Source organism: Notechis scutatus, chromosome Z (assembly GCF_049901735.1).
Source record: "Notechis scutatus isolate UNSWTSFEM ecotype Mainland chromosome Z, rNotScu1.2, whole genome shotgun sequence".
NCBI classification, from domain to species: Eukaryota; Metazoa; Chordata; class Lepidosauria; order Squamata; family Elapidae; genus Notechis; species Notechis scutatus.
In genome coordinates, this window is record NC_142025.1 from 52,890,436 (window position 1) to 52,912,503 (window position 22,068).

Sequence of the window (22,068 nt, forward strand, 5' to 3'; positions counted from 1 at the left end):
TGTTGTTTATATCTCCATTCCATGAAGCTTGCCTGCATTGCTTAAATTTCTGTAGCACCTCTATTTTACTCTTTAGTAAATAGCAGAACCCAATCTGCTGTAGTCATCTACAGCAGTGGTCCCCAACCTTTTTTGTACCAGGGACCAGTTTCACGCAGGAACACTTTTTCAAGGACTGGTTAGGGTTTTTATTTATTTATTTATTTTATTTTTTTATTTACTATTACACTATCAACTCACCAAAATTAACCAATGTTGGAGGATTACTAAAAATGTGTATAAATGCAAGACTAGACTCCAATAAAGTCATCATGATTCAGTTGATCATGATCAAACAAAAATATATGTTTGGCAAAAATATATGTTTTCTCCAAAAGCATTTTGTAAGGTAATAATCTGCAATTCAGATTTTACATTTAGGATGGATTTGATCTCCCATATGGTCTTCAGCTTTCCACAATCTCAACAATTGTAAGGTGTGTGGGGAATTCAGAGAGTCCAAGTCCACACATTTTAAAGTTGTTGAGGTTCAGAAATCCAGGCATATAAGGAATTCCGGGGATTCATTCGAAATACCTGGAGAGCCCACTTCTTTCCGGATCTCTCTCACCCCATTTCGCTGCAACCCCTTGGCAAGCAGAGCATTGTTTAGAATTCTTCCAGCTGAAATAAGACTTTCAATTACCTGGGAATAAATCCATATTAAACCAGTCAAACTTTTAGTAGATATTCACTGTGTAGCTTGGCTAAAGCAACATTCTGCCCTGTGTGTTTTAAGATTCTTGTCTCTTTCGCTCTCTTCTCTTCTCCTCTCCCGGTTGTTTCGGGCGGCGACTGCCTTCGCCTCCGCCCGGCGCCTTTCGTCGCGCACCCTCGTCCTCCCCCGGCAGACAGCTCCGCCGCCGCCACAGCGCCATGGCCCTGGCGCCCCTCCGGCACCCCGGACAAGTGCAGGGCTGCTTTCGGGGGCTCCCGTGAGGGGTCTGGATCGGGATCTGAGCCCCTTCATTCCACCCCACTCCAGCTTTCGGCTCACATGCCTCTCTTGCTTTTGCTCTCGCTCCCTTTCCCCAGGCGGAAAGAGGTGCTTCGTGGCGGAGCCGCTGAGGCGAGCTTTCTCCCCACCCCATGTTCCTTTCTCCCTCAGGCCGCCGACTGGCGCTGCTGAGGGCAGACTTCGAAACAAGATGGCGCCCAAGCAAAGTAGGCGGCCCGGTCCAAAATGATCCATGGACCGGTACCGGTCCGGGGACCGGCGGTTGGGGACCCCTGATCTACAATGACCAGTGCATACTTTGCTCTCCCAAACTGTCTTGCATTGGCCCAACCAAATCTGCTCTAGAGCTCTTGTTGTCTGTCTTGTGCTACTTTTGCTTACTGGAAATACCTTGGACTTTGATGATTTACATACTTCACAGTCCAAATATGCTTTACACACTTTTAAGTTTAACCCTTCTCCAAACTGTGGCATCTTTTGCAAAACTCTGAAGCTGATCAAACTTTCTATGCAAGAGATGAACACATGAATAATGTTGTGCCACATTTCCAAATGTTTGGGCACATTGAATCTTTTGTCCCTGCAACATATAAAGAGTTTTATGCACTGTGCACATACACTTCCATTCCTTTTTATGAGACATTTTCCATTTACAAATTGTCTAGACTAGAAACACTCAGTAAATTATGCTCCATTTCAGGCACACATAATATGTTACTAAACTTTTCCTTCAGACATGGAATCAGCACACTGCCTTTTGCTGTGACTTTAGCCTTCTGGCCATTTGGTAAGGCTACTGCATTTCCTCCAGCTGGATCCATTCTGAAAAACAATTTAGAATTATTAACAATTGTTTGACACTGCACTCTGTATTAGCCATTTGTCTCTGCTATTACAATAGCTAACTTTTGCAACAGCAGCTTGTTCATCTGTTGGTTTTCTTCCCTGCAAACAGTCTTTCTTCAAATGATTCTTATCACCACAGATGAAACACCACTCTTCTTTTTCTTTCTTTTTCTTAGTATAAAATATTTGCTGGGCTCTCTGGTCTTTGTAGACATCCTGTCTATTGCTTTTCTCTCTCTGTTTCTTGGGCCCCCACCTCAGGAATTTATCCTTTTCCTTTGGCTTTTTCTAAAATGGCATTTGTTTTCTTCAGAAAGCTTTAAGCTTTAAGGGCTTCCAGGCTTTAAGGGCTTCCATTAGTAAGTCCTGTTCTGGTTTGCACTCAAAAACAGCTGAAACAATGTCCCACATTTCATCAACACCAACAGTACCTTCTGAGATTCAGGAATCTGCATTCCATGCTTTCCCAACTCAATAAATAAAGTCTGCATGTGCAATAAATGCTTCTCCACATTCTCTTGTGGTAGCAACTGGGCTCTGTATAAATGTTTTGATAATTACACAATATTGCATGTTGATGCATTCACATACACACTTCTCAATTTCAGTCAAACCTCCTTTGCAGTTTTTAAACCAATTACATTCAAGAATTGTTCACCTCCTAAACTTAAGATGATGTAGGCCAGTGCTTTATCATGCTGCCTTTGATCTGCTGATGCTAATGGTGCCTGGTGGATTAATAACAATATCCCAGAGCTTTCAGCTTTCAGGAAGTATTCAAATTTTGCAGCCCAAGCAATATAATTCTTCTGTCCCAATCGAGGCCATGAACTCAACTGCCATCCTGCAAGCCTTCTCACCTTTGTTCCCTTCTTCTTTTAACACAGGCTGTCCTTCAGCTTAATTACAGTTCAGTCTTACTGTGTGCTTGGTGTGCTCTGGGCTCATAACCTGTCAGAGTTTGCAACAATCCAACCAGCACACAAGTAAATAATTCAGCAGGATTCATTTATAGAAGAAACAGCTTTATGTACAATAATATAAAACATAATACATGTATACAATACCCATGCAGCTCTTGCAATATAGTAGCAAGTACAAGAAGCAGAAGCCAGAACCACCAGAACTCAGAATCACAGCTCTATATTTATACATACCAGTTACCCTAAGCCAGTCTCCAAGCTGTCTGACATGGCTCACAACAGGTGCTACTTCTTAGTCCCATTTCCCATTGGCTGGCTTGTTGTTATGGCTATCCCGGCTCTTAATTTCTTATATACTGACAGACTCGCTTTATGTATTTTGATGAAGTAGCTTCCTTGACCTGGTTGTGCAACAGATCAGAGGCTTTCAAGAATCCAAGTATTTGTACCCCTCTTCTGGTGTTATTGCTTTTATCACCTCTTCATTATTAAATTTGAATCAATCATCTTCAACATTTTTTCCTGCCTTAACAGCAATTGTACATTTGTCAATGCCAAATTGCATTTCAATGTCTCTGTTAAACTCCTCAGTGCTTTTTAGCAGTGAGCTCAATTCTTTATTTTTCCAAAAAGTTTTAAATCATCCATGTAGAGCAAATGGGAATTTTTCAACCCTTTTTTAGTGGTTCATAGCCAGTTTGTTTTGTTCAAAATGCTTGTTAGTGGCGCCATCAAAAGTAAAAATAACACAAGGTGATAATGAGCCACCTTGGAAGATTCCTTGTTTGATTTCAACTTCCCCAATTTCTTCTCGACAGACCATCAACTTAGTATGCCCTAGTTCAGGGGTGGGCAAACTACGGCCCGCGGGCCACATCCGGCCCGTTGGTCTGTCCAATGCGGCCCGCCCCTGAAAAAAAATAGCTGCCATTGGTCTGTCCAATCCGGCCCGCCCCTGAAAAAAAATCGCTGGGCATGGCGTATTGCCCTGTGCTGCGTGGCCCCCAAAGCTGCAAAACAGTGCGGAGCGATCTAGGGGTAGGAAAGAAAAGAAATTTGCAAAGGCCTTGGCTGGGAGTTTGAAATCACCTTCGAGTGCGACCTCTCCAAAGGTGAGTCCCCGCCGATCCCCCCTTTTTTCCCGAGGCTTCCAGGATTAAACTTTGCAAAGGCAAAGCTTGCAGGCTGGAGCGTCTTCCCGCCGAGGAGCGGGAAGGGTTCCACCCGGCGGGCAGGGCGGGCTGCTTGGAGCCACCTAAAGCTAGGCCTCTGCTGGTGGAGCCTTGCCCTGCCTTGGTGCCCGTTCCCGGCTCGGCGGTCCTGCTCGGGTGGCATTTTAAAAGCCTGCTCCCAGCACCCGAGCAACTTCCCAGCAACTTTCGGCTTTGTTTTAACTCGCGGGCGCTCACGCCTGGCCCCAACCCGCGTGGCGGAGGGGAAGCCCGGCGGGCGGGCGGACAGGCAGGCTGCTTGGAGGAGGCGACCCGGCGCCGCTCCGGGCTTCCCTCCACCATGCGGCTCGGGCGGGCGCGAGCGCCCGCGAGTTAAAACGAAGCCGAAAGTTGCTGGGAAGTTGCTCGGATTTCCGGGCTTCAGGCTTAAACTTTGCAAAGGCAAAGTTTGCAGGCTGGAGTGTCTTCCCGCCGAGGAGCGGGAAGGGTTCACCCGGCGGGCGGGCGGGCTGCTTGGAGCGGGCTGCCGTGCGGCTCGGGCGAGGCGCGAGTGCCCACAAGTTAAAAAGCCGAAAGTTGCTGGGAAGTTGCTTGGATTTCGGGGCTTCAGGCTTAAACTTTGCTTGGGCGGCACTTTAAAAGCCTGCTCCCAGCACCCGAGCAACTTCCCAGCAACTTTCGGCTTCCTTTTAACTCGCGGGCGCTCGCGCCTGGCCCCGAGCCACGTGGCGGAAGGGAAGCCCGGCGGGCGGGCGGGCAGGCTGCTTGGAGGAGGCTCCGGGCTTCCTCTCTGCCAGGCACGAGTGCCTGCGAGTTAAAAGGAAGCCGAAAGTTGCTGGGAAGTTGCTTGGGTTTCAGGGCTTTGCAAAGGCAAAGTTTGCAGGCTGGAGCATCTTCCCGCCGAGGAGCGGAAGGGTTCCGCCCGACGGGCGGGCGGGCTGCTTAAACTTTGCTCGGGCGGCACTTTAAAAGCCTGCTCCCAGCACCCAAGTAACTTCCCAGCAACTTTTAACTCGCGGGCGCTCGCGCCTCGCCCGAGCCACACGGCAGCCCGCTCCAAGCAGCCCGCCCCACCCGCCAGGCGGAACCCTTCCCACTCCTCGGCGGGAAGATGCTTCCGCCTGCAAACTTTGCTTTGCAAAGCCCTGGAAGCCCGAAACCCAAGCAACTTCCCAGCAACTTTTGGCTTCCTTTTAACTCACGGGCGCTCGCGCCTGGCCCCAAGCTGCGCGGCGGAGGAAAAGCCCGGCGGGCAGGTGGGCGGACTGCTTGGAGGAGGCTCCGGGCTTCCCCTCCGCCAAGCACGAGCGCCTGCGAGTTAAAAGGAAGCCGAAAGTTGCTGGGAAGTTGCTTGGGTTTCCGGGGCTTCCAGGCTTAAACTTTGCAAAGGCAAAGTTTGCAGGCTGGAGCGTCTTCCCGCAGAGGAGCAGGAAGGATTCCGCCCGGTGGGCGGGCGGGCTGCTTAAACTTTGCTCGGCCGGCACTTTAAAAGCCTGCTCCCAGCACCCGAGCAACTTCCCAGCAACTTTCGGCTTCCTTTTAACTTGCGGGCGCTCGTGTCTGGCCCCAAGCCGCGCGGCAGAGGGGAAGCCCGGTGGGCGGGCAGGCTGCTTGGAGGAGGCGACCCGGCGGTGCTCCGGCAGCAGCAACAGGCAGTTTCGCCCGGGCTCCGCTCAGGTTTCCGGCTGAGGCTGTCAGGAGTTGCTACCGCCAGCGCAGCTCCGTGCGGCTCCAGTCCCGCGTTGCCTTGGGAAGGAAAAGGCAAAACCAGGAGCCGCTGAGCCTGAGCCTCCGGTGCCGCTGCTCCCATTGCAAAGCACCGCCACGGCTCTTCCTTTTTGCCTTTCCCTTCCCGAGGCAACGCGGGACTGGAGCCGCGCGGAGCCGCGCCGGCGGTAGCAACTCCTGACTCAGGGGGCCTCCGAGGGAGGGGAAGGAGGAGAAGACGGGGGTAGGGGGGCGATTCCCAAAAAATCTTGTGCTGACCCGGCCCGTCTGTCAAATTTTAAAAGTCAATGTGGCCCCCGAGCCAAAAAGTTTGCCCACCCCTGCCCTAGTTTCATTGAAGTCTTCAGGAATTTCTGGATGTTGCTGCTAATTCCAAAAAAGTCTAAGAATTTCTCAATCCAGCTGTATAGAACAGAATCAAATGCTTTCTTATAATCAATCCAGGCCAAGAACCAATTTGTCTTTTCTTTCAGTTCTTCAAAACTAGTTTTATCAATTATCAGTTGGTCTTTGGTTCCTCTTGAATTTTTGCAGCACCCTTTCTGTTATAAGGGCAGCAAATCCTTGTTTCTAGATAATGCAAACCAAATTATTATTATTATTATTATTATTATTATTATTATTATTATTATTATTATTATTATTATTATTTAAGATTGCTTATTACTTGTATTAATAGGTGGTTATATAAATGTACCCTCACCAGCATATTCTCACTGATAGCATCTGAAATAAACTGTTCTAAGGTCAAATAATGACTCATACATAACTTCTTCAGACAAATGCTATACTTGGATACTTGCATCATAATGTCTGCTGGCCACAGATGCCAACGATGATGATGATGATGGTGACATGGCTTCAGTGTTATCTATAGTTACAAAAGAGAATTTTTGTTGGACTTTCCTAGTTACACAAATTATGTACCTGTAGTAGTTGCAATTGGTTTATTGGTTGAATATTATCAAACTTCCATAGAGCTCTTATGAAAAATCAGTTGGTTACAGATTTGTTTATGCAGGGTCACAAGTTGTTATTTGCATAATTACAATTGAAGAAAGGAGAAATCACAGACACATAATCTATATGAGAATGTAATTTATCAGAACTGGGAGGAACATCTGGAAGCAATGTATAGCAGAAGATAGGATTCCTTCCTGCATCCTTAAGTCGATGAGGAAAATTATGCTTTATATTCAACTTATAATGATAAACTGGCCACTCAATTCAATGTTGCTGTAAGCAACAAAGCAATGGAAAATTGTAGCCAATGGTGTCATTTAGCTAGTCAAAGTTATTTTTAATTCAATATTCCACTCTTTTCTGCATTCCATCTGCAAAAGATAGTATAATAGCTTGTTGATTTTTTTGAGTGTGAAGACTGTTTGAAGGCTGTTAAGATGAAATCACTAGCATCAAGTGACTGAGGGAAATTCAGGAAACTCTTCTGCTTTGAGACACTGAGAACATTTGACACCCCTTGAATGGACTTATCTGGGAAATGTATAATTTTGCTTCCTCATCCTTGCTTCCAATTATTACTTGTCATCACCTCATTTAATTGGATCCAAGCCTGTAGCTAAACATTATAGTCAAGGGATAGGTCTTGCAAGAAGGGTGCTAGCTTTGACCTATACAATATCTAATGATCCTTTGTTGCTGAGAAAGGAATGTAACCCTGTAACCCTACAACATTCATGGGTGACAAAGGACTATTATTCAGGGAACCACCGAAGTAGTGCAGGCATCTAGTTTAATGTTGCCTAGCAACTGCTAAAGGGAGTGGGGGCAGGGAAGATATTGACAGGATCTTCTTTTCAGGATATACAAAGACATAAAAAAACTGGGATTCTCATTTTAACAATACAGTTCTTACATGGTTAATAATTGGTGCTAACCCTTACCCTACACTACTCTCTTCATGAGTGAAAATGACATAATAAACTCTTTACAGAGATAAATGTGTTTGGTGTATGTGAGGATGTGCAGGGTGGGGGTGGAAATAGAGGTTGTGCCCAGCAACAAGTGCAGTAGCCGCTTGCTTTTTTCTTAGGATGTAGGCAGGTCCAGACTTGCTACAATAATTCTAACTAACTCTTTTGTTAGCAGTCTCTTGGCTGTTCCATGCATATTTAAAGAACAAGGGGCCAAACAGAATGGATGAAACTAGACCTATTGTTTAGAACTATTCTTTTAGGCCATTTAAAATCTCAAGGAACTATCCTTGCTTTAGTTATAATTAGTTAAAATCTTCAGGCTTTTCTATGTGTCCAGAAGCATCTGACAATTTCATATGGGAAGTGAAAGAGTGAATTTGTTTGGAATTATTACTTGAAAGTAGGTGCCTATTGATTTTGGTGAAATGTAGTTTTGGGCAAAGTGACAGGATTGAAAACATAATAGAATGCTGAATAGTCAAGAAGACTGGGAAGGCAGCTGTGAAATAAATAGTGTTCATGCTATTCCACAGTCTTTTAGGAATGCTATTGAGCTTGGCGGTGTCCTGGTCTCTTTATCTCATAAAATAGAATAGAATTCTTTTTTGGCCAAATGTGATTGGACACACAAGGAATTTGTCTTTGGTGCATATGCTCTCAGGGTACATAAAGAAAAAATAAAATACATTCATCAAGAATCATGATACAACACTTAGTGATAGTCATAGGTTTCTAATAAGCAATCAAATCATACTAGGAAACAAATAAAACAATATAAATTGTAAAGGTACAAACAACACGGTCATAGTCATAAGTGGGAACAGATAGGTAATCTCATAGAAAGATTTCACATTCAGTTAAATTATTCCATTGCTTCTTTCCTGGGTCTCCATATTTCTGTATTGAAAGTTAAGCTCTATTAAAGTTTTAGCAAACGGACTACTTTGTCTGAAAAATCTTTGGAACTCTCTGTACTTGCCATTTTAGGGCAAATATTCTAATATAGAATAATGCAGTAAATCATTTTTATGGGCAAAACAGCTGGGCTGCAAAATCCAGATGATCACTGTAGAAACAAGAGTTATTGAATACCCTTGTTGAAAGAGATCTTCAGGATTTTGCCAGCCCAGGCCTGGGATATAAGAAGCCTGATACTTAGATTTAAAGAGTCACAAAAAACTTTATGAGAAATCTTGTTTAGAATATGGGGATCAAGAAACAATAAATTATTTGAATACAGTTTTCAAGTTTTTTTCAGTTACAAGGAATCTTTGTAAAAAGACAAAAATTGTATAAAAAAAAAGTCAGCATGGATCATTATGTTTTTAATTTTACCTAGTAACTCAGGACAGAAATAAATGAAGCATGATCTAATTTCCTCCGTCTGTTTTCTTAACAGATTGGATAATGGGAATTTATCAACAAAAATTAAAATCTTACTTTATTTCTTTTCTAAAATTGAATTATTAGTAAGAATGAATAAGTATATCTATTCAAACCAATTAAATACACAATTTAAGAAAAATTGCAAAAGTCACTGCAGAAACTACATAGTGATTAGATTGTTACATATGTATTTTTCTCTAGGCTGAAGACTTGATCCAAGTATTTCATACAATTAGGCCAGGCAGCATGTGTTCATGCCACTAAACACCCACTTCTGTATCAAGGTTAAAGATCTGACAGACTTAAAACCATGGAAGAAGCCTGTTTTCAGGATCAAAGGACAACCAAGGATATAGGCACAAATCTGGATTTCATTGCATGACTTGAATGAAACATAACTGGATCAGAAACTGCTCTTATACTCTATCCCAGGAGTGTCAAATTTGATTTCATTGAAGGCCAGCATCAGGGCTGTTTGACCTTGGGGGCCCGGGGTGGGCATGGCCAGCATGAGCATGGCCAGCTCGACGTCACTCATGTTGGGGGTGCCTGGGTGGCCTGAGCGCTTTGCCAGTAAAAATGCCCTCCCAAGCTTCATTTTTGGCTGAGATGGCCTCCTACAACCCTCTGCTAGTGAAAATGGAGCTTGGGCAGTCCTCCCAAACTCCGTTTTTTGCTAGCAGAGGCAATATGGGTCAGTCCTTCACTGTTTCCAGGGCAACCCTGTGGGCCAGATCTAAGCACCCCATGGACCGGATCTGGCCCCCAGACTTTGAGTTTGACACCCCTGCTCTATCCTATTCAGGAGGATCAAGTGATTAGGTTGGGTGGGTAGAAATAAGTTCAGAACTTAACTATAATTCATGGAGAAGCTGTGATTAGCATTTCAATAGCCCTTACATTAAAAAAAAATTATAGACATATTCAGCAGTTCCTGATAATCTGGGGAAATAAATGAGGGGCTCCTTCTTTCCATATAGAAGTATACAATTTACAGAATTCAATGCAAAACATAAAATTCTTAAATTCTTAAATAGGAGCAAAACAAATGTTCCTTTTCAAAGAGTCAGCATATAACCTGATTTTAACTTTGATGCCAGAAGGAAAAAGCATTGCAATCTTAAAGAGGGTGCCTAATGTCTACTCAGATTAGATTTTGGACCCTGATCCTAGTACAGATTTACAAAACCACAAGTAGATTTCTCAGAGCAATATTGCAAATGCTAAGCATACTAGTTTGCATGTGAGGTAGTTGGCCCTTAAACTATCTTAAGCCATATACAGAAGTAAGGATAAATCAAGAGCTGAAATTTAGTAAGTTCAGAGGTAAAACCATAGCATTTTATGTTTGTGGAGTGATTAAGATGGAATTTAATCACTGAGCCTTCACTCTTGTAACTACTTACATATAAAAATGGTAACTATCAAGGATCTAAAGTCATACATACAAGCATCATTTTTTGTTTGCAATACTATTTCTGGCACAAAGACTGAATTCCACATCCAGCTCTGAAAGCAGCAATTGTGGCTCTTTTGATTGATTTTTAGGCCTAATCAAAGACACTCAATAATGCTAAATAAAACTATCCCTTAACTGGAATAATAAAAAAGGAGTCAAGAGCATCAAGTGAGAAGATGGGTGGGGAGAAAAACAGGAATTGACAATGATCATAATAATTAGCTCCAAGCATAGACCATGGAGATGGATTCAGCATCTACAAAGGGCTATTGCTGCTGCTGGAAGAGGCCCAGTTAAGGAAAAATGAGATTGGAGAGAAAAGCTGTGTTGGAATAGAGTTGATGTCATGACATTTGACCTTTCCATTCCTTTCCCTCTTTGAAACCTGATTATCTCTATTTTTAGGCACATGGATGGGGGAGGAGCAAGGAAGCAAGGGCAGCTGACCCTGGTATGCTAGGCTCACTCAAATTTTCTAACCCACTGTAACCCCATTGTTCACAGAGTACTGTGATCCAGGCTCCTTTAAATAAGCTCCAGCTGCTGCAGAACATATAGCCTCAGTTTAATGCCATAGGTTAGCTCCTTGGAGCCTGTCTTTATGGTAATCTTTTGCAGTTCAAAATAAAGGAATAAATAAGTCTTGTCAACATTTGATAGTTGTAGTGTTATGATCCTAAATTTGCCCTTTCCAATGACTCCTAAATAAATTCCTAAATTTTCTGCAGAAGACAAAGCTGTAAGGAAAAAAAAGGTCACATTAGGACAAATCTTTCAAATAATGGAGATCAAGAGGTCCCTGACACATGAATATCTGAATGCTATTTTTGGATATATTTCCCAAGTAATAGGTGTGGAAGTTAGACAAACAAAACAATTCTTTGGATATTTATTTTTATTATGACAGAATCATAGAAATTAGTTCTTTTTTCATTAAAAGTGAAGATAAGTAGCTGAAAAGCAAGACTAGTCATTTATTCAGATGGCTCCTACTACTCTTTAAGTATAGAATCATACCACTGGAAGGGACCTTGAAGGTCTTCTATCCACCTCTTGCTCAAGGCACGAAGCCTGATAATATCCTGGACAATCTTTTCTTGAAGATCTTCAGTGATGTGCAATTCAGGGAGGCAAGTTGTTCTGCACTGAATAATAGAACCTTCAGTCCTAAGGGAGGTTCGGCTGTGCTTAAAAGCAGAGACGAAGATCTAAAGATTAGCTAGAAAGCAAGAAATCCAACCATTTCCTGCTTCCTAGCTAATCTAAATCTCCCAGCACAGCAGAACTGCTGATGGTTGGAAAAATGAAAAATAGCAACTTAGCAGGCAAGTTTGCCAGGTATGGAGTGAGTAGCCGGGGAGGGTTCCCATGGGCCATGTGGGCGGCGCATTCTTGTGTGTCTGCGCAGCCTGGATTAATTGCTTTGGGGGGTGTTCTGAGGGTGAAATTTCTCTGCGGCCCACAAAAATTTTCTCATGGCCCACCAGTGGGCCGCAGCCCACCGGTTGGTGACTGCTGATCAAAATTGCCCTTCTCTGTATTCTTTTTAGGACCTGACCGTCATTTTTGCATCATGGATTCCAAATACGATCTTATTGGTGCAGTTAGAGTGGTACTATCACTTCTTATAATCTTGATCATATTCTGCTGATGCAACCTAGGATTGCATTGACTTTTTTGGCAGCTGCATTTCACTGCTAGTTTATACATAAGCAGTAGCCCATCAGGACACTTCGATTTATCTTACAACTACTATTATTGAGGCAGGGACTGCCTATTTTGTATCTGTACATTTGTTTTTTCTTACCTATGTGTAGGATCTTGCTTTTTTCATCACTGAACTACATCTTGTTAGATAGATATTTATATCTTCCTCTTGGAAATATCTACATGTCTCTCAGATCACAAGAGTATAAGACTCCACCATTAGAAAATTCTCTGAACATATGACGTGGAACAGAAATTTCCCTATTTCATATCATGCTTTTGCCATTGTCATGTGACAGTTGCTTGTGTCAATGTCACTTTTATATGTAAATGTAGGTCTATTACAGCTTACACATTTTTCAATTTGAACAGAAGTGCTCATTCATTTTTTAGTGTGAAGGCACTACTATATTCTGCCATAAGTGCATCTGCTACTATTATGTTACTCAGAAAGAACTTATGGTAATCTATGTTGCCTAGGTCTGAATTACTATCATTATTGATTACTTAAATCTCCTGGGGAGGGAGATTCAGGCTGGACAATTTTGAGAGTTCAAGTCAAGAAATGTCTTAGTTGGAGAAAGATAGATTAGGAATATCAAGTTATTCAAAAGAGAAGACCCAGTACTGTAAGGTCTTATTTCAGGTAGGACGTAAGTATAATGGCTACTAATCTTTTTATCATCTGTCTATCTATCCATCCATATCTACATCTCTCTCTCTCTCTCTCTCTTTCAAAGCCCTGGATGCTGCTACAGAATGCCACAAGCCTTCTAAGAGAAAGAGCTAGTTCTCCCCCTGTTGTGTACTCTGGATAGCGCCTGAGCAAACTACTTTGTATTAACAGTGTAGTCTCCTAGCTAATGCAACATCACAATACATATAATCTATATCTATTTATTATTTTTCTTTCTTTATTTCTGTCTCTTTCTTTCTTTCTCTTTTTCTTTCCTTTCTTCCTTTCCTCTCTCTCATCTATTCACTTATATATTAGTAAAATTTATATACCAGCCCATCTCAACCAAAGTGATTCTTGGTGGTATACAACAAAATGAAGAATTAAAACATTTTGTAAAACCTTTAAAACAATAAACAGATGAAACAAAATTATAAGATGGAAGATGTTCATATATAGCACAATCAGCATGCAGGCTCCCTATTGCTAGGGAATCCTTTTTGGAAAACAGGTTTGTTCACATTTGTGGAGTCTTGAAATTAAAATTTAAAATTAATATTTTGTTACCAATTGGAATTATTTCTGTTACAGGTAGGTCTTGGGTTACAACCATTCGTTCAGTGACTATTCGAAGTTACAATGGTTCTGAATGAATGGTACTTATGACCAGTTCCTTGGAGTTACAGCTGTCACAATATCCCCATATGATTATTATTCTTGAGTTCTCTGCCAGCTTTCCACAAGCTAAATCAATGGGAAAGCCAGCAGAGTTGGAAGTTACAATCATGTGAGGTCTTTATTTAGTGACCCATGTGATCCTCACTGTTGTCACTAGGAGGAAAGCTATTTGCAGATTTATTGTAAATGGACAAACCTACCATTATTATTTTTGTAAAGTTTTGGTTTACTATTTTTTCTTTTTTAATTTTTATTAAATAAATAGTAAAAACAGTTAAACACAGTGCGACTTTCTTGGCCATCATTTTGGCCATACATATTTTTAGCATAGAAATAAATATAACAGTTAATTTTCCCTTTTTCCTTATGTTGTTGATATAATGCTAGTTACATATTTGTTTCTATTTGCATTTATAAACATGTATATACATATTTACAACCTGGCTTCTTATCCATCTCCTTTTTCCCTTTGTAGTTTTTATATTCATATCATATTTGTCCATTATATTTCATTTTCTTTATTTAAAAAGCTTTAACTTTCATTCTGATAAAGCAGCAACAATTTCTTTTTTTCCAGCCATTGATACATTTTACTCCAGACTTCATAGTATTCTTTTTCATCCTTATCTTTAATTTCTAGAGTTAGTCTGTTGTGGTTCACTGGCAGCAATCAGGTGGACGTTCCCGAGAAGCCTGTGTTGGGTGTGAGTGAGAGCAGGATGATTCATGGAAGAGCAGCACAGGCGACTTGGGAGTAAAAATGCTAATTAATGGCCCCTCCCTCTAGGGAATATAAGCATGGTTTCAAACGGCTTTTGCCTTTGCAAAAGGCAAAAGTTCGAAGGAGTTAGTATGTTTACAGACTCTGATTTATTGGATAAATTGGCTGCAAGCCATCTGTTATCTACAAAGAGGGTTATTTGTGGAATAAAGCCGTGAACATTTCAGTTTTGGAGTTTTTCTGTGTTTGCTTTCGGAAACTTCAGTTGGGACAGAAGAGTTTGCCTTTTGCCAAGACGTAATTTATTTTTCTTAAGAGATGGATCAGCTGCGAGCCGAGAATGCTTTGCTGCAACAGCAGCTGGCTATGTTAGCTACGCAGGTAGGCCAGCTTCAGGCTCTTGCTGCTCCCTCTCCTCCTCCTCCTCCTCCTCCTCCTCGAAGATGCCCAACTGCTGTGCCGGACAAGTTTGACGGCAACCAAGATATGTTTCCAGCATTTTTGGGACAGTGCCAGCTATTCATTAGCTTGAGGGCAAAGGACTTCCCACTGACCGGGATAAGGTGGGTTTTGTAATTAGCCTGCTCTCTGGCTCTGTAGCACGCTGGGCCACACCCTTGCTGGTGCAAGATAGTGCTCTGCTGAATGACTTCCAGGGGTTTTGTGAACATCTGAGGGTAATGTATGAGGACCCTATTAAGACCCAGACTGCTGCTCGTCATTTGAAAGACTTGCAGCAGGGACAGCAATCCTTGCAGGAGTATGTCAGCGAGTTCCAGCTGCTTAGCCAGGATTCGGCTTGGAATGAGGCAGCACTTATGGACATGTTCCAAGACGGGCTGGCGGATGAGTTGCAGGATGAGCTGGCACGAGTGGACTGTCCTGCGACCCTCACTGAATTGATTCACCTATGCCTGAGGATTGATGCCCACCTGCAATGGCGGAACTGTTGTCGTGCTTCCCAAGCACCTCCTGTGGCCCCTGTTGTGTATGAAACCTCATTCCCACAGGAGGAGCCCATAGATTTAGGCACTGCCAGACCCTGCTTGTCGGTGACGGAGTGCAATAGACGGCGTGTCAAGGGGTTGTGTCTCTACTACGAGACCCTGGACATTGGGCCGCTTCATGCCCCAAGAAGCAAAAAGGGGTGTCAGCCCCAAGGCCTACTCCTTGGACTCAGCAAACTTGTTCGGTTCCTGTACCTGCTCTCCGAACCCGGAAATCCTTGGATCGGACACACACAGGATTTGGATCATGTCCTTCAGAAGTGGATTCCAGACCCCCTCGGCATTTGATCCTGGTGACCCAAGTGTTCCTGGCCAATAGTTCCCAGGGGATTCCAGTGCATGCTCTGGTGGATTCTGGCACCACCACGAACTTCATGCACGTGGCCTTCACAGAAAAGTATGCAATTCCCCAGTGTTCTGTAGACCCTCCTCTGCAGGTTGAAACCATTGATGGCTGGGTGCTTGTGTCTGGGCCTATCAAGGCTGTCACACAGCCCTTGCATCTGACTATTGGTGCACATGAGGAGGTGTTGTAATGACAAGGCAGTCGAGTTGTTTGATCATGAACAACTGAATCATGATGATCTTTATTGGAGTCTAGTCTTGCATTTATACACATTTTTAGTTATCCTCCATCATTGGTTAACTTTGGTTACTGCTTAACTTTCGTTACTGTTTAGCACAGTAATTAATACAATTAATTATCTCTAGTTAAAGTCTAACATATGTTTACTTCCTCTCTCTAATCCTCCTTTAGATTAGTGACTTTGTTTGCCTGAGTTGTATTTGCTTGGAAACATTCTTTATCTGAGGTTTGCCATCCGAGATTGGAACATTCCTGCAATTACAACTCTACATATCCTCGTTTTTTATTTTAAATGGAGGATTCAAAGATTTATGAATGTATCGCAATTGTAGAGGATTAAGAGAGGGGGAAGCAGATGAAACAATGCGAATAAATTTGGAATACATTGAATAAAACAACAGGTTGCAATTAGTACAATAATAATAATTATAGCATAAAAGAAAAACTGTCTGAGCCAAGACCAATCAGGGAGCCAATTGGTTAGCCACTCAAAAGGTGAGTAATTAGCATGGATATTATTTTGAATGTATGATTGTAAATTGGCAAGCTCATCCTCAATAGTTTTATTCAAAGAATGAAAAATTCTGAGGATGAACATTAGTAGCATATTTATCAAAAAAGAACCACATATTAGGATCCTTAAGCTGCCAACCAGCCCATATCGATCCTGTATTAGATTGATCAGAGGCATTAAAAATAGGAAAATTGTCAGGATACATATCAGGAGCTATATTAATTCCATGCAAAGAAGAATTAAAGGTACCTGACAACCCATAGTAGTCAGAACAATAACTATAATTCCCTAGCTTTTTTAATATGTGCTGAGCAGCATCATAATCAGACCAATTATGAAGCCAAGTGTGTTTAGTGTGACAACAGAAACACAGACCCCTTGTAAATTGACTAACTTTCAAGTAACGCCAACGGACAGAATTCAATTGCATAGGGGGTGTAGAAAATAGCCAGGAGTGTGAAATAGATTGTGAGACAATAAATAGTTGTGAGACAATAAATGTAAAAGACATGATCAAGTTAGGGGTAAAAGAAATTTGACCAAATGCCATTGGGGGCTCATAGTATAAAGTAATATTTGTGCCATGGGTCATAAACATGTATTGGGCATGATGAACCCACAAATTAGGGTTAAGACGAACCACAGAAGTGTCATTTTAAGCAGAAACACCATTAGCCATAAACAAGAAAATACAAAGTAAAATGGTAACAGAGTTAGCAGTAATAATAGCAAAAACAGCAGCAACAAGATTTTCAGGAGTCTGAGGTAATGAGGCCTGTTGCAGTTGTTGTTGAGCTTGATATGTAGTATATTTAACCTGGCCCCAAGTGATGGGTTGCGGGCACATTGACCTTGGAAGACGGACTTCCGTGTTCAGATGAAGATTGAAATCCGGAATCGGGTTGTGAAGGCCCTGATGCCATGCCATGATACGGACGAACACAGTGTGCTGGAAGCCACACTGCTTGTCCAGTAGAAGGATCTTCCACGGCAGCGTAACCGCGACCCCAGGTGATCAGTGGTGCAGGGCCTTTCCAGGTTGGATCTGGAGCTTGGCGATACTTTACCAAAGGCCTTGCTAAAGATTCAGTAGTTCGAAAATGCAAATTAACAGGTGAGTCTGCAAGAGAATCTAAAAAGGTTAAATAATTCCAAGTATATAATGCTACAGCAATGAGATTTTGAATCTTTCGCAGATGGTAAGGGCCAGACTCAGTTTGTAATTGTTTCTGAAGCAATGCCTTAAAACAGGGGTCCCCAACCGCCGGTCCGCGGACCGGTACCGAACGCGGAACAAGCCTTACCGGGCCGCTGGTTGCTGGGCGCCGCCATCTTTTTGGGTAAAAAAGCAATTTTTCGTCAAAAAGATGGCGCCAGCGCTTGGTGAGCTTTTCCGGGTAGAAAGCCATTTCTACCGAAAAAGCTCACCAAAGCTAGCGCCGCCTCGGCCCACACGAAAAATCACTTCCGGTGGCGTCACCGGAAGTGATTTTCGTCAAAAAAAGATGGCGGCGCCCAGCTGACGCCAGAACCAGGCCGCGGCGCCCAGCTGACGCCGGAACCGGGCCGCGGCGTCGAAAAGGTTGGGGATCCCTGCCTTAAAAGTACGAGCTCGCTCAACTATAGCTTGACCCTGAGAGTTGTAAGGAATTCCGTGCACTAAAGTAATATTCCATTTCTGACAAAAGGTTTGAAATTCCTTACTAATATAAGCGGGGCCATTGTCAGTTTTAAACTCAGAAGGCCGACCCATTATAGCAAAAGAGGATAGGCAATGAGAAATCCTTTAAGGATTCATCTGCCTTCCAATTTCCTTCAGTCAAGGCATTAGTAAAGGGAGTATGACTTCGAATGTGTTCTACATACAAAGAATACAAGCGAGTTTCCAAACTATTCTTTAAAGATAAAAACAAGGATAACAAATTCTTATCTAAAGAGAGAGCACAATAAGAAAAGGGAAGAGATTGCATAGCTAAATACACATATTGAGTATCAACGATCAACAGGCATGATATTCCCCTCTGAAAAAAAATCTGAAAAGTAGCCAGGGGTGTAGGGGTTGCCTAAACACCCGCCGCGGTCCGCGCAGCGCCCTGGTGGGAATTAAATTGGCAACGCCCCCTTGAAGCTTTAGCAGAGTAAAGTAATCAAAAGTGATTTTTCAAGGTGAGTCTGCATGATAGTTTTATTGTTTGACAAAAAATAATAATAAAAAACACCATGAGAATGTTCTCGGGCAAAGGATTTCACATTTAAAAAATAAAACAAACAAACAAAAACAACAAACAAACCCTACTTAACAGACAGAAAAACAGCCACAATGCTTCACCTCTAATTGGACTTTCTCTTTGTTCCCTTTCCTTTGATCAGCATTGCTTCTCTTTTTTTTTTTAAATATAGTTTATTAATTTTTACAATTAAAACCAGTCACAATACATACACAAATAAGCAAAAGAAAGAAAAAAAAAGAAAGAAAGAAGAGAGAAGAGGAAGAGAGGGAAAGAATTTTGAGAAAAGAAAGAAAGAAAGAGGTTACAGGATAAAAAGTATTCTTATTTTAACAGTTTGCAAGATCTTCTTTTGTTTTCATCACCTTAACTTGTGTCATATAACCACACCTGTTTTTTAACTTATATCGCTACCTCATTATTATGTATTGATACTTTTCTTTTATGCCTTATGATATATAATTTATCTTTGGTCAATCCAATTATACCAACAATTCCAGCTATCGTAATATAGTGAAGTGTCTTTGTTTTTTAGCGCCAAAGTCAATTTATCCATTTCTGCGCATTTTGAGATTTTTTCAATAATCATTTCTTCTGATGGAATTTGATGTTTTTTCCAGTGTTGAGCGAAGGCTAATCTGGCCGCTGTTAAAATGTGTATTGTTATGTATTTGGTTTTTTGGAAATTTGCTTATCAAAAATCCCTAGTAGGAAGGACTCTGGTTTGTATTCGATCTGCTCTTTGGTGATTTCTTCCAACCAAGTTTTGATTTTCTTCCAATACTTTTGGGTTTCTGCACAAGACCACCACATATGGAAAAAGGTTCCTTCTTTTTCCTACACTTCCAGCAATGCGGACTCATGTTGGGGTGCATCTTCGCTAACCTCGAAGGGGAGATGCCATCTATAAAACATTTTATAAAGATTTTCCTTGTATGCTGCCGATTTGGTAATCTTATTGTTTCTGCCCCAAACTTTCTCCCATTCCGCTAATGTGATGCTGCGCCCTACGTTCTTACTCCAAGCAATCATATTTCCTTTTACAATTTCTTCTTCTAGTTCTGTTTCTAATAAGTAGTTATAAAATTTTGTTGTTGTTTTTATTTGATCCTAATAAAATTTTATCTAACTGTTGCAGTTTGTTATTAATTCCGAATTCTTTTTTGTCTTGTTTATATCTGCTTTGAATCTGAAGGTAAACCCATTGATCAATTTTATGTCCTTGCTCCTGAAGATCCAGCCTCGGTTTCAAATTTCCTTGTGGGTCTAATAAGTCTTTGTATTTAATCATTTTGGTAAGCTCCAAATTGTTTGGGTGAATCATTGCCTCCATTGTTGAAATCCATACTGGTACTTTTGTATAATGTTTTTTCCTTATTTTCCTCCAAATTGTTAATAGTGCTTCTCTAATTAAATGTCTATGGAAATATTTTTGACTGGTTTTCCCTACGTCCCATAGAAAAGCGTGCCACCCCCTTTGTAAATCATGGCCTTCTAGAAATAGTATTCTTTTATTGGTTAAATTCACCCAATCCTTCAACCAAACTAATGAGGTGGCCATATGGTATAACTCCCAGTTTGGAAATGCTAACCCTCCCCTGCTCTTCATATCCTGCATTGCTTTTACATTTATTCTGGGTTTTTTCCCTTGCCAAATAAATTTCAGGGTTGTTCTATTGAGTTCTTCAAAAAACTTTTTATGTAATTTAATTGGGATCGTTTGGAATAGGTACAAGAATTTAGGGAGAATGTTCATTTTAATAGTAGCAATTTGGCCTAGTAGTGAAATTTGAAGTTTCCCCCACGATTCTAAATCTTTCTTTACCTGGTGTATCAGTTTATCATAATTGTTTTCTTTAAGTGTCTTACAGTGTGGGGTTAGCCAAATTCCTAAGTATTTCACTTTCTTTGTCACTTGTATATGCATTATTTCTTCTAGTTCTATTTTCTGTTTTTCTGTTAGGTTTTTGGTCATTAATTTTTTTTTTTTGTTTATTTTAAGTCCCGCTACTGCTCCAAATTTCTCTAATTCACTCATCAATTTTGCTCCCGTCTTTTGGTTCTTCAAGGAAGAAAATAATGTCGTCCGCAAACGCTTGCAATTTATATTCCTCTTTCTTAACTGTTAATCCCTTTATATCTGAATTCCGCCTAATTCGTGTTAATAATGTCTCTAATGCTAATATGAAGAGCAGGGGAGAGAGTGGGCACCCCTGTCTCACTCCTTTTTCTATCTTTATTGGGCGGGTGCATTCCCCATTCACTATTATATTAGCTTGTTGTGTATCATATATAGTTGTTATAATATTTTCAAATTTGGTACCCAGATTCAAATTATAAATTTTTTGAATTAAAAATTGCCAATTCAAATTATCGAAAGCTTTTTCTGCATCTAGGAACATGAGTGCTATTTGTCTCTCTGGGTGGGCTTCATAAAATTCTAGTACATCTAATACTATTCTTAGATTATTCTTTATTTGCCTAGTTGGAAGGAATCCGTTTTGATCTTCATGTATATACAAGTTTAGCAATCTTTTTAATCTGTTTGCTATAATAGAAGTGAATATTTTATAATCAGTATTTAGAAGTGAAATCGGCCTGTAATTGTTTATATATCTGGGATCTGTATCCTCCTTCGGGATCAGCGAAATCAGTCCCCCCCTCCATGAGTCCGGCATCCTGGCTGCTAGTAAAACGTCATTAAAAACTTCCACCATAAGTGGTCCGATTTGATCTGCTATTGCTTTGTACAGCTCCCCTGGGATCCCATCTGGGCCCGGGGTTTTATTATTTTTCTGGCTCTCTATTGCTGATTTCAATTCCGATTCAGTAATGTCTTTATTTAATAGTTCAGCCATTTCTTCCCCAATTGCCTTATCCTTTACTTCATCTAGATAATTCCTTATTCTATCTTCACTGACATCCTCTCTTTTGTATAAATCTTCAAAGTATTTATGAATGATTTCTTTTTTCTGTTCTATTTCCTGGTATGTATCTCCTTTGCTATCTATTAACTGGTATATCAATCTCTTCTCTTTCTTTTTTTTCAATTTATAAGATAGCCATCTTCCTGGCTTGTTGGCATGTTCAAAATAGATTTGTCTGGTTAAGTTCAAATTCATAGTCATTTTCTCTTGATCAATTAAATTCAGTTTGTGTTTGGCTATACTTATCTGATTTTGCAGTTTGGATTCTTTTGGGTTATTTTGTAGAAGGGTTTCTAGCTCCTTAATTCTTTGTTGTAATTTGTTTTGTTGGGAATATTTTTCCTTGTTTCTCTTGGCATTATAAGAGATTGTTGTGCCTCTTATAACCGCCTTCATCGTATCCCAGACATTTTGTTTCGTGGTTTCTCCATTATCATTTTCTTTAATAAAAAAATTCAATTCCTCCTTTAATTTATTAATGTATTCTTTCTCTCTTATTAATTGAGTGTTTAAGGTCCATCTTTTCTTTGGTTTTACCCTGCCCTTCCATATTACCTGTATTGGATTATGGTCTGC

At 41.2% G+C, this 22,068-nt stretch overlaps 1 protein-coding gene across 2 annotated transcripts in view; it reads right to left on the reverse strand.

Annotated features, from left to right (window-relative positions):
* Window positions 1-235: 235 nt before the first annotated feature.
* TCAIM (T cell activation inhibitor, mitochondrial) overlaps window positions 236-22,068 on the reverse strand; it is a 71,493-nt gene continuing 49,660 nt past the window's right edge. Inside the window, exon 12 of one of the 2 annotated variants that reach the window (XM_087947113.1) lies at window positions 236-1,819. In XM_087947113.1, coding sequence (XP_087803239.1) covers window positions 1,791-1,819 — 29 coding nt within the window. In that variant the 3' untranslated portion in view covers window positions 236-1,790. Of the gene's footprint in view, window positions 1,820-5,995; window positions 6,237-22,068 lie in introns of those variants that run through there. The other variant, XM_087947111.1, reaches the window with a different exon arrangement.